This window comes from Trichosurus vulpecula, chromosome 2 (genome assembly GCF_011100635.1).
Source record: "Trichosurus vulpecula isolate mTriVul1 chromosome 2, mTriVul1.pri, whole genome shotgun sequence".
Lineage (NCBI taxonomy): Eukaryota > Metazoa > Chordata > Mammalia > Diprotodontia > Phalangeridae > Trichosurus > Trichosurus vulpecula.
The window spans coordinates 422863741-422877212 of NC_050574.1; the positions used below are offsets into that span (position 1 = coordinate 422863741).

At 38.3% G+C, this 13472-nt stretch overlaps 1 protein-coding gene across 6 annotated transcripts in view; it reads left to right on the forward strand.

The window, feature by feature from the left end:
* The window catches only part of REPS2 (RALBP1 associated Eps domain containing 2), a 261912-nt gene that overhangs the window by 169835 nt on the left and 78605 nt on the right, over window positions 1-13472 (forward strand). For 4 of the 6 annotated variants that reach the window (XM_036747200.1, XM_036747202.1, XM_036747203.1 and 1 more), the window contains exons 12-13: window positions 3112-3157; window positions 6298-6434. The exons of the other annotated variants lie outside the window; for them this stretch is intronic. In XM_036747200.1, coding sequence (XP_036603095.1) covers window positions 3112-3157; window positions 6298-6434 — 183 coding nt within the window. The remainder of the gene's footprint in view (window positions 1-3111; window positions 3158-6297; window positions 6435-13472) is intronic. 6 annotated transcript variants of the gene reach the window in all.

Sequence of the window (13472 nt, forward strand, 5' to 3'; positions counted from 1 at the left end):
TATCTACTGACTCTCTCCAGTAGCAGTCACCTGCCACTGAGTAGTGGTCTAGTCCACGAATCAACAAATTATAGCCTGCATCTGGCCCATGCCTTAGAAGGTCTGGGGGAGCATTGCTATTTTGTTTTGGCCCATAGTTTTCCAAAAATGTTTCTGTATGGCTTGTGAGCTAAGTTAAGGATAGCACTTACTCATGAGCTGTACAAAAACAGACAACTGGTCTGGATTTGGCCAGAGGGCTATAATTTGCCAATCCCTGGTCTAGTTTAACTCCTTCATTTTATAGATGTGGGAACTGAGTTCCCCAAAAGGTGATTATGGGAGCAGAGTCAGCATCTGAACCAAATCTTGTGTCTTCTGACGCAAGATTCAGAGTGTTTTTTAATCATGCTGCTTTAGTATTTCCCAACCTTTTTTGTCTGTGACTTGTTGGAGTCTATCAAACCTGTTTGATTTTTATTGGTTTGAGAGTGTAGAGGCAAGGAAGTTATGAGGATGAATTGACAGAGAAGCGCTTATCTTTCTCCCTCCATAGAAATAATAATGTCTGATAATAATAATAATGCAACACCTCACTTATCCAGTGGCATTGTGGGTAATTAAGTGTTATACAGAAGGTAATTTTGTAGATAATGGAAACTTACCACTTTAAGCTTTAAGCATTAAAGCATTAAGTTTAACAGTTTTGGATGGAAATCTTTATAAAAAGATATTACCTAATTAATTAGAATATATTAAAATATAACAATATATTTAACTTTTCTTGATGACTCATAGAATTACACAATTTCAGAATTGAAGGTCTTAGAAAGACCTGAGAGGTCCAAATCTAGTCCAACCCAAACCTGAATGAGAATCTCCTGTTACAAAAATCCTCCCTATGTGATCTTACTGCCTTTATTTAAAGATTTTTAGGGATAGAGAACTCACAGTCTGCCAGTGCACACTGCCCATTCTAGCAGAACTCTCATTGTTAGGAAGCTTCCCTTCACTACTGGATCAATATTTGTCTTTATGTAACATCTACCTATTGATCCTACTTCTATCTTTCAGAGAAAAACAGAAAAAAGTCCAATCTTTCTTTTACTTGAAATTCTTTCAAACACAACTATCATGATGTTCCCTCTTCCTCCCCTGTCTTTTCCAGGCTGAACTTCCCCAATCAAGGTCAGCATGACTCAAGGTCATACTTATATGCATAGGACTTCTTGCTCCAACCACAAGTGGGTCCAGATAGCTGTTGATGATTCTGGGAACTTTAGACTCATTATCAACGGTTTCTTCTCAATGTGTTGGGATAAAGAATCGTGCATAGGAGGGATCCCAGGGCAAAGCTCTTTTTTCATCAGAATGTAGGATACATAATTAGGAAAGGGAAACTTGTCAAAAACAACTTGTGTGTGGACTTATTTTTTAGGGTGAGGGTGAGGGGCAGGCAGAACCATAGGATTGTAGTTTTAGAGCTGGAAGGAATCTCAGAGGTCATTTAGTCCAACCCTTTTATAAGGGAACTGAACCCCAAGTGTTGACTTCCTTGCTAAAGATATATTGATTTTTGTGTACTTCTTGCATCTTTGCATCTCTCTCTCTCTGTCTCTGTCTCTCTCTCTTTCTCTTCCCCTCTCTCTCGTCCCCTCTCTCTCCCCCTCTCTTTCTCTCTCTCCTTCCCTCTCCTTCTCTCTCCTTCCCTCCCCCCCTCCCTCCCTCCTTCTCCCTCTCCCTCCCCTCTCCCCTTTTCCCCTCCTCCCCCCTGTAAAATCTTACTAGTTGTATGACCCTGGCCAAGTCACTTAGTCTTGACTTCAGTCTCCTCAGCTATAAAATGGAGATAGCAGTACCTACCTCCCAGGATTGTTGTGAGGATCAAGCACAGTGTCTGTCATATAGTTGGTGCTTAATAAATGCTTATTTTCTTCCTTCTCTTTTAAAAAATGTGTCTTATATGAATGACCAGTAAGTTCTAGCAATTTGCTTTATGTGAAATATTGGATTTATTGGCAGTTCTCAGGTTGCCCAGCTCTCCATTCTTTCCTGACTGCCTCAAGTGAATATTTATGGATAGGATTTTTAATGAGCATAATAAATTCAGATCCTTTTAAAGGGGATTTGCCTCCCTAAGCAATGTAAAAGAAGGTAGGGTGAAGCTATAACATCTTCCCTAGGGGTGAATATATAAACCTGAATACAATGGAAAATGCAGTACTTGCTTTCCTATGAGATATCTTTCTTCCATGGGATTTTTATAGGGATTCTTAGTCAGCAGTTCCAGAATTTGCAACATCTCATTTCGGAGTTTCTAACTGTCTCCTGAAAGTAGTAGAAACAGAAATCTGGAAATTGTTCAAGGCTACTTGCTTTTAACCAAAAGGAGGTGGTGGTGGGGGGGCGGTCAGGGATTAACCCTCACGCGGAGATGAGTGAGTAGGCTCTATAGGAATTTGTTGCTGAAGTTTTTAATTTATGATTCTGTGTCTTTCCTGTAGAAGTATTTTTTTAATGGATGACAGTGTATTTTAATGAGTCATTACATTAAGCCTGTCTAGATCTCAGTCATACAGTTTCAACTTTTCCTCCCAAGAAAAACTTTATGTCCCATTTGCCTTTATTTATGAGGCAACGTTAATTTCTAATATATAATCCTCAAATCCTTCCCACAATATAGTGTCATTGTATTAGAACTAGTAGACAAAATAAATGGCCTAAGAAACTCTTTTCCACCCTCCAGGGGGTAAGCTTAGAGAATTTTCTCCAAGGCTAACATAAACAGTCTTGTGGGCCAAGAATCCCCTCAGTCATAAATGCTAATTGATAACCCTATGAAGGCTGCCTGTTTAAGAATTTCTTTATTAACTGGCTTAGTTTTGAAAATTTTTTATGAGGGTCTGAAATGATAAGAAGGAAAATGTGTTGGAACTTTTCCTTTCAATTCTGGCTTCTGATTTTAGAAACAGGATTTCAGTTGCTCGTGAAAATAAGGAAGCCATCAAATCGCTCTGTGTTGGAGCCTCCCACTGATCCGTTGGTGTGTTCTTTACCAGCTCTGCAGATAAGTTTCTGGGTTTGTAATGGCATGAGTGGAACCCAAGCAAATAGCAATAATCTCTGTTTCAGCTTCTCCTAAGGACTTGAACACTCTCAAAGCAAGACCAAGATCCAGGTAGTGTTTCTTTGATTTCTGTTTCAGTGCCTTGAATTCTGCCTCATCTCTATCTGGGGGAAGAATAAACCAAACATTGCCCTCATATTTCACTTGTATGTCTCTATATCTCTATATGGATATACATACGTACATAGAGATACAATTTCAAAAGTCACAAATATGTACTATATATGTATGTGGCATATACATGCATATATGTATAAATATGTCTATATATAATTTCATTAGTGATGAATGGCATGCTGAATACAAGTAGTGACCCTGAGTAGACTATGGAACCTTGTTTGTGTCAGTACTAAAAATCAATAGTTTTTCCATAACCTCTTTTGGGATGAAGTTGCATGTAATGTGTTACTCTGTGGGTATAGATAGGATGGGGAAGTAGGGAAAACAAACTTGAATGAAAGGAAATAGTCATTAAAATTAACACTGACATTTGATATTGTGACCAAAACGAATCCCTCAATGTTAAAGAGAAGGTGAGAAGCCATCTAAGACCATTGAATATATCTTTATGCCTTTTCTTTTTTAAGCCAGGCAAGTAAGCTATATAAATAATCCATTATTCCCCTTATAGAGTCCTTTGCATTTGGAGCTTATACCACAAATGGAAAGAAAAAAACAGTAAGAGCAGAGTAGGAGAAAAATTACATTTGTCTGTGTGGTTGGTTGAGACTAAAACAAACGATCTTAAAAAATATATAAAACTTGATGTTAAAGCAGATGATAGGCTGGCCCTCTGTCTACAAGAACCCATTTTTCAAATTATGTGTGTTTTCTGATTTGATTCTGGTCTTTGAAGAGTGTCTAATCTCCTCATGAAATTACTTGTATGCGATAGACATGTTTCTGAAAAATGTATAAACCAAATCCTATTGTATACCTACTGGAATGTGTTGTAGGTAAAGGGTCATTCCAATCCCCTCCTCCACTCTTGATTATGCTTAAATTTGAACTTTTTTATATTGATTTTGGTTAAAGTACAACTGATCCCACACACATATATATGTAATCCCATATCTAATCCTATACTATATCTATATGTATTAATGTAATCTGTTTATCATAAATTGAAAAACTGTTTACATAGCAAAGCTATGATTACCCTATTTCAAGCTCCATGATCTGCAAATAAATTTAACACATTTTTTTTTTGATGAATGAACATAGCATCCTTCTGGTATCTCTACTTTCCTGCTTGCTCAGGGGGCCAGTCCCTGGCTACGTCTGATGTTTAATACATCTTAATGCTCTGTGATTCCAGAATAGCATAGTCCATCATTGGGGAAGGAGGGAGTGGGATGGGGAAGGGAACAAATGTTCATAAAGCACCTACAGTGTGCGGGGCACTGTGCTAAGCACTTTACAAATGCCGTCTCATTTGATCAATGGAAATCCCCAAGCTGCTTAAATAGATAAAGCTGCCCGAAGTATAAATGGCAGGGCTTTGGCTCTGGTGTTGGCTCTAAAGACCTAGTCAGATCCACATTTGCAGTTTCTGTTCACCAAAACTTTAGATTAATGTTTAGACATTAGGGTTCTAGACCAATGACAATCTCTTTTCTAATGCACTTCATCCAAAACCTGAGCGTAGCTGGAACAAAGAAAATAGTATCACATATATGCTTTTTTTGGGGGGGGGGGGGAATAGGCTTTCATTTGTATACCCATAATTTTGCATGTGCTTGGAAATAAAATGGAACCTATACTTTTTGTTGAAGGGGAGGATGTATAAATCCTTTTCTTGGAATGAGGAATGTCATTAAGAATACGTCTGCCATGGATCATTCTGTTAACTTCTAGAGAGAACCTATATATTTACATCTTCAATTTTGAAAGTAACTACTAAAAAGCTTTTCATCTCAGTTGGTATAAACAAAACAAAACACAACAAAAAACCAGAACTCTCATGCCCTATTTTGGCTCTGGTACCAGCTTTGGCTCTGGTACCTGTTATGCCTAATGAATTACTGCAAGCGTAACACCTCAAGTTGTTAGTGCTGACTTTAGTCAAGCCTGCAACCTTGGGAGAAATCAAAACAAAACAAAAAAACCCTTGACTGCAGCAAAAGAAACCTGAAAAGCTTATTCAGCAAAAGCAAACTTGCCATAATAGTCATTCCTTTGCCTAGAGCAGGAAGGGCTTCATGGTATTTAATAGAATTTGAATTGTAAATAACACTTCCAGCCAACCCACCCAGAGAAGCTTACCTATGTTTGCTTGTCTTATAAACACTCTCCCAAGTAAAATGCCTCATTCCTCTTCCCTACATCCCCCCCCCCCACCCCTTTAAACCAGAGAGGCAACTTAAGACCCAATTAGGTACCTGGTTAAGGTCGTTCAAGGATTGAGTGGGGAAGGCTGGAATTGTCCTATTTCCTAGTTTCTACTTGTATTTTCTCACAAACTCTAAAGGATGTGATTTCATAAGCAATAGACTCTTAGTTTGAGTCAGGGGTAGGGTATGTTACTGTCCAAAATGATCGAGGTTTTTGTTAAATACATTTCACTTGATGTGGCTGTAGGAGGAATTATTTCCTGCTTGGCTCATAGTAGTTTAAGTTACATAAACTAGACTATTGGAGGTATTATATGGAAATATAATATAGCTTAAAAACAACATAATAACTAATGTTACTTAGAATAAAAAGAATCTTGGTTTCTGTGTACTTGGGTTGTATTTCGGACATGTTTGCTTTCTACTCTGATACCTACCTCCTGGTTTTACTAGTCACAGTGTTGGTGCATGCCCGGTGGATAGGAGAAAAGAATTGCTTAATACCATGTGATCCTTGTGGTAAAACGAGGATGCATTACCAATGAAGATTTGGCAAACATTTCTAATTTTAATTCATGTATTGTTGTAGTAACAATTTGAATTTACATACCGTTCACACCCCCACCCCCCACCCCCATCACAAAAGATGGACATTTAGGTTTAAAGATAGAACAGGCCAATGACTTCATTTCATAGTTGAATCTGACAGATCATTGCCCTGTCCATGATAATTGCTTTTCAAGACCACTGAAGTCACTTGGCTAAGCCTTTGGGATATTATTTTTCCTCTCTCAGTTCCAACTCCAGAGAGTGAAACAATTGCTATCTTCCTTTTGATATTCCCTTATTTCGCTGCAGATCTTACTCTAACACATCTCTAGAAGAGGCCATGAAAAGGGTCGAGGAACCTCCCACTCCCCCACCGAGACCACAGAAATCCCATTCCAGAGCCTCCTCCTTGGATCTGAATAAAGTCTTCCAGCCAAATGCTCCAGGTGAAGTTGCCCTTTTCTTCCCCTAGCACGTTTCCTTTGGTTTCGTAAAGGCATGCTTTTGATAGTGGAAACCAGAGATGAACATAGTAATTTTGCCCTACCGCCATATTCTGTTAGGACGGTTGTGTTCACTTAGGAGAAAATAGTGCCAGACTTTTAAGTTTCAGATGTGTCTTGGGAGGGTGTCCCAAAGATGCTATGGGTCAAGAAATGTGAGATTCTCAAATCTCAAGGTTTAGATATTCTTTGAGATTGGGCAGCTGACAAAATGGATGATTGTTACTTGAGTCTTTCCAATTTTTTTACTCACAAGTAGGGCTTTGCTTCGGTTTGGTTTTCCCCTTCATTACTGCATGGATAAGAGGTAGATGTAGTTCAGTCTTAAGGGTCAGGCTACACTAAATACCCTCCTTGGCAAAAAAAAAAAATTCAATTTTCCTTTGGTTCCTATTTTGGGTGAGAAGATGCCAGTTTCCTGCCCTGTCTTGCTACTTTCATATCTAGAGTCTGACTTTCTTTTTTCTTTTCTTTTTTTTTTTCCAGATTGGTAGGAGGAAGGAGGGAATGGGCTGCTGGGTAGACATCGTAGTATTGCCACAGGGGCAGAAAATGTTAAGAAACAATCCATTGAAATCAGTCATTGCTCCTTGTGTGTGGCTTCAGGGATTTTCCCTTCCCTCCTTCCCCCAAGTTGCTCAGTCCCCAATTCAGGCCACAGATTGTGTGTAGGGTGTAGGGGGGTGTATCCTCTATGGATACCATTCTTTGTGGCTGTGGGGTGGTTCAGTGGGTAGACTTGGAGTCAGAAGGACCTGAGTTCAAATGCTGTCTCAGACATTTATTGCTCTGTGACCCTCTCTAAAGCCCAATTTCCTCATGTATAAAATAGGAATAATAAAGGGTACCCACCTCATCGGGGTGTTGTGAAGATCAAATGAAGGAACTTGTAAAGCACTATATAAATGCTAGCTATTGCTGCTGTTATTTTTATTCTCCATGCAATGGGAGCCTTGTAGAGGTAATGACAAACCTTTCCTTTCATGAAAATTATAAACTTAGGGTTTATTGTAGTTATAATTGCTATTTGGGTTTAAAACCATCCTTTCTTCCAACTCATGTAAGCAAACTGCAAATAGGATTATTTCTTGGAACTCTGTAAGCCTGTGTTGGTTTTTAACAGTAAGCCAGCCCTGGTCAGGGACTGGTGATTTTCCGATTGTTGCTTTTTTCCCCAGAATTAGAAAAGATTCTCCTTGGCCTATAAATCAGTTCTGATCTTTGTGGTTAGGGTAGAACCTGGCTTGTTTTACTTTTATTAAACATGGGCTATCTTCACTGTGAGGATAGAAACTAAAAAAATTCTGTTTTTTTTTTTCTGAGTGAAATTTAATTCTGGGATGTATGAGGTCATTAGATAACAGTTTGATTTGCTATTTAAGACTTTTTTTCCTCCCTAGGGAAAATATCCTGGAAACATCTATCTAAATATCTAACTGAATCTTTGGGAGTAGTTGCAGATGATTTTTAAAATGCTGTGAAACCAGTACATCTGAGAATAATTCATAGATGTTTCAATCCAGATATTTTGAAGGACTATTTCAAGGACTAAATGAGGTATCTGACAGTTGTGAGACATCCAAGTGCCTAACCTGAATCTGGGGCATCTAGGATGCATATGATTCTAGGATTTCTGCCCTAAGAGAAATAAAGTCCAAGGAGGTGGCTGTAGCCAAGGTAGTTTGCACAGCAAGGAGTTCAGGATAAGACTTGAAATTAGGAGATGCTAGATAGATGAATTTCATGCTTAAAGATCCTGCTTCTTTTTCTTATTAGTCAAACATTTACCTAAATAAATGGATATTGAAAGTGTTTCAACAGTCTGGCATGATCATAACAGAAATTACTTAACTTTCCTTATGGACTAAATTCTCCATGACCTGAAGGTCAGATTTCATAACAGCAAATTCTGGAGAACAGCCTAAATTGTTTGGTTGTGTTTTACCAAGTATTGCTTAAGATAAGTGGTCTCTGGTCTGGTATTAGAAATCTATTTGTTATATATTCTGATGGTATTGTCATAATTGTATTTAAGCAGTGTTCTTAGGCCATACTAGCATAAAAGTGCCCCTAAATCCCAATTAATGTTAAAATTAGTAAGCTCAGCTACACTGTAAACATAAATAGGAATGACATACAAAGTAGAACTAAACCCAGATTATAAAGGAAAAGATAAATGTAAAAACTGCCATCAGTTTAGAGACCAGAAAGACATTAAAAAGGCAATAAGAACATGTAGTAATTCTTCAAAAATAAATTTTTATTATTTTACTTTTTCATAGTATCAACATTTCCCTCTGTGACCTTCCCTTCTCCTAGCAAGCCATAAATAATAATTTTTAAAGGAAAAAATGAAGAAATCAGCAAAAATAATCAATATATCAAAATGGAGATTTAAAAAATACAAATATATTGATCAGAAGACTGATAGAAGTCTTTGGACTTCTCACCAGCAGTGTTATGCACACATGACTTTAGCACCTACAGGATTAAGACACTTTATATACATATTATGTATATTATATAATCTCATTTAATCCATCAAATGACCTGTGAGGTGGGTAGTGCCAATAATATCCTCATTTTACAGGTGAATCACCTGAAGCTCCCAGGTCAGGTTGTATACCACAGGGTCAGTTAATGGGAAACCTGAAACTTCAACCCTGGGTAGCTTTCATTACTCCATGCTACCATTTTCTGGATGTCACTCCAGTATTTCAGAGGATCTGTGAGCTTATCAGTGTGATCACTCCTTTTTTTTAAAATCAATTTTCAATTCAACAAATGTAAATTTCTTGAGAGTAGAGACTTTTCTTTTTTTCTTAAAATTGGTTTTTTGGTTATCTCTAGCACCTAATACAGAGCAGACACTTAATAAATGCAGAATTGGTTGAACTGAACATTTATTGAACACCTATAGCATGCAAGGTTATATCACCTTGCATATTTAGTTATTGGGAAATACAAAGACAAAACAGTCCCTGCCATCAAGGAATGTAAATAAATGTGCTTTTATACCTTGATCAATTTTATTTTCCTCAGTGTGGTTACTCTCTCCAGTGATTCAATTTGTTTGCTGTCTGTCCATCCATAGGGCAACTTGTGTGACCTCGGTCTATGGCCTCCCCTGTGACATTGGTTTCTGGAAGAGTTCCTCTAGTTCTCTTGATATTGCATGGATATAATTGGAAGTTGTAAGCTGTACATCAGTTGCCCTTTGCTCTTGCCACATGACTGGTCATCTTTTTCTACTTGACATATCTAGGTGTCAACCTTGTTTTACAATTATGATAAATAAGATCCCTATTTTTCAGGGACTCACCTCTCTGTTTACCTCCCAGCCTATGACCTGTCAGTGCTGTCTCTGCTACATGACATCATCTTCTGGCCCTGGACATGAGAATCTTAGCCACTGGTGGGACCTATTATATATATTGTGTAATTATTATAACATTATCTATTATAGAGTAGAGGAAGCTATTTTTGATCCTTTTGGTGTAGTTCTGTTGGTCCATTTGTAAGCCCCCTTGTCCTTGTCTCTACAAGTCTCATTCCTTAGTTTTTGTGGTCTTTAAGTTTTTCAGTTAGTTTTTTCTTTGTCAGAAAGACCATTATTGTTAAGGAGCTCAAAAAGTGTATCCCTTATAAAAGGGATTAATTAGCTAGCAATATGCTATTACTAGGAGATAAATCAGTCAACAGATATTGCAATGGATAGAGCATTGGGCTTGGAATCAGGAAGACTCATCTTTCTGAGTTCAAATCTGGCCTCAGACACTTACTAGCTGTGTGATCCTGGGCAAGTCACTTTACCCTATCATCAGTAAAATGAGCTGGACAAAGAAATAGCAAACCATTCCTGTATCTTTGCCAAGAAAACCCCAAATGGGATCACAAAGAGTTGGACACAACTGAAAAACGACTGAACAACAACTGAAAAGATTTATAAGGGTACTCTGCTAGATGCTCTGGGAGGCATAAAAAAGCATTAGAATAAAATCCTTGCTCTGAAGGCAGATATATGCCAATTTGGATGATGAGGTAAAAATATATCATATGATGACTTTATTAAAATTATTAAAATGCCATGATGTCTGTATTTCTCCCCGACTCATTAAACCCCCATGGTTCCCTATTGCCTCCAGAATAAAATAAGACCCTTTATTTGCCATTTATACCTTTTCACAATCTGGTCTCAATTTGCTTTTCCAGGCCTCTTCTATATTACTCCCCTCCATATTCTCTGCAATCCAGTTATGGTGGTTTACTTTCTGTCCTATGCACAAGAAACTCCAGATCCTTTCTATGTGGTTTTGCATTGGCTCTCCTCAGTACCTGAATGCACTCCTCCCTTGCTTTTGCATCTTAGAATTGCTTGTTTCCTTCAGAATTCAGCTCATGCACAACCTTCTTACATAAAACCTTTCCTGATCCCCTATAGATGCTAGTGCCTTCCCCTAAAATTACCTTGTATATACATATACATGTAATTGTTATCTTTCTCTTTTTCCGCAATAGAATACAAAAGTCTTTTTAAAAATGATAAATTAAAATATTATTTTATTTTTCCCAATTTCATGTAAAAACAATTTTAACATTCATTTAAAAATGTTTTTGAGTTCCCAATTCTCTTCTCCCCTCCCTTCTCTTCTTCCTGAGACAGTAAGTAATTTGATACATGTTATATACATGCGCAATCATGCAAAACATATTTCCATATTAGTCATATTGTGAAAGAAAACACAAACCAAAAACCCCCAACAAAACCACACAAAAAATAAAGTGAAAAAAGTATGCTTTAATCTGCATAGAATGTAAAAGTCTTGAGGAAAAGGGACTTTTTTGAAAAAAAGTCTTTCTATTCCCAGCATCTAAGTGCCTCACACATAATGGATGCTTAATGAATGCTTTTTGATTGAATGAGCAATATGGACACAAAATGATGTAGGAGAAGAGGAAGCAATCAATTCAGGCCAGATTGATCAGGAAAAAATTCATGAAGTCTGAATTGAACCCTTTAGGATAGCCAGGGCAGTTAAATGTGAAGAAAATCAGAAGATATATCTGGGACACTGCAAGCAGATCATTTTGACAGTTGTTAACATGTTTGGAGGGTTCCAATAGGTGAATAGTTAGAAACTGGGGCAAGATCCCACATCCATGCGTGACCTAGAATGTTGATCCAAAGCACTTAGACTGTGTCATTTATGTAAATGGAGACCAACATGATGAAAATATATTTCAAGAAGACTTTTCTGAGAATGCTATCAAAGGTAGATTTTCTAGAAGAGAATGGGTAGTTATATGTCTTGATCAGTGATGTCTAACTCAAATAGAACTGGGGGAAGGTCACTAAACTATATGTGGATCCCTGTGGGCTACATATTTATTTAATTTTAAAACAGTTTTATCTGTCTTTTATGGTATTTTTAAAATCAATTTTGTTAAATACTTTCCCATACTTGGGAGTGTTGTGGGTCACATGTGCTGTGCATTTGACACCTCTGCCTTAGATAATTGGTGACTGGATAAAGATGATTTCTCAAGTTGCTTTCCAGCTTTGAGCCTCTGAAATTGTTCCCTACTCTTACTCAGGTTTTCCATATCCCAGTTTGTGGTGGAAGAATGAGCCATACCTGTCCACCTAGAAATCAAAGAGCTCCCTCCCCCAGGCACATTTATACACATGTATCTATTTATGTACTTATACTTATCTACTTGTGGCTCACTCTTCCCTAATACATATAATTCTGGGCAAAATGGTGATAGGCATTCAATTCTGTGTTTCTCCCATTGGTAGGGGCTCAGGAAAACCTCATGTTTTGTATTACCTGATTGTACTTATACCTATTTTTAATGTAGGGATAAAAAGGAAGGAAAATATTGGGGAAGGAGTAATACAAAATGCAGGCATAATAAAAAAGTGGAAAATTGAAAAAGGAAAAACTATCATCTTAGACAGAAAGAAACAGAATGTGGAAAAATGGGTTATGCAGAATTTTCTAAAAGAAGTGGGAAAACCAGAAGAAAATGATGAGAAGGTAAGAAAGGGAAAGAGAATTTTAACAAGAATAACAGGAAGAAAAAAGCATGACAAAGGAGGAGAAAGGAAAGGGAAAATAAGGGAATTTAGGAAAAGGAGAATATAAATGATAGGTTCTGGAAAGAAAGAAAAAATGAACACACTGCTTAATCTTAGGTTATATAAGGACCTGGCTAAGGAATTGTAGCATCATTTTTTTTTCTTGAAAACTTTATAGAGCTAGTGAAAGAAACCCAGCAAACGATCAAATTTAGTGATGTTTTTTAAAGAACAACTTGGGAGGGGTTGGAGCCAAGATGGCAGCTGGAAAGCAGAGACTTGCTTAAGCTCTCCACCAAATCCCTCCAAACACGTGTAAAAAATGGCTCTGAACAAATTCTAGAGCTGCGGAACCCACAAAATAGCAGAGGGAAGCAGGTCTCCAGCCCAGGAGAGCCTGGATGGTTGCTGGGAAGGGTCTATCACATGGTGCTGGGAGCAGAGTGCAGCCCAGCATTGGCCGTGCCAGGATCAACCAGACCCGGAGTTGGGCGGAGCAGGCCTGAGGGCCATGAATCATTGAACTGTGGTGGTTACCAGACTTGTCAACCCACAAACGCCAAAGACCACGGAGCAGGTTAGTGGGAAAACTGCTGGATTGGTTAGAGAGTGGTCTGGCCCCAGCCCTGGGGGTGGTGGAGGTAGCAGTGGCAGCAGCAGCAGGAAGCTCCTGCAGTGGCTTCCGGAGCTTCAGCGCCAGCTGCTTCTGGATTCCCTGGCTCACACAGTGGGAGGAATCAAGCAGTGGATCAGAGTGGGAGTGCAAGGAGCACTTTGCTGGCACAGAGGGAAGTTCTCTTGCTGTGCCCTGCTTGGATCTGGGTCGTGATCCTGGTTGGCAGTTCTTGGGGGAGGAGGAGCGCTGCTGTGGCAGAGCTTGTGGTGACAGTGGAGGAGAA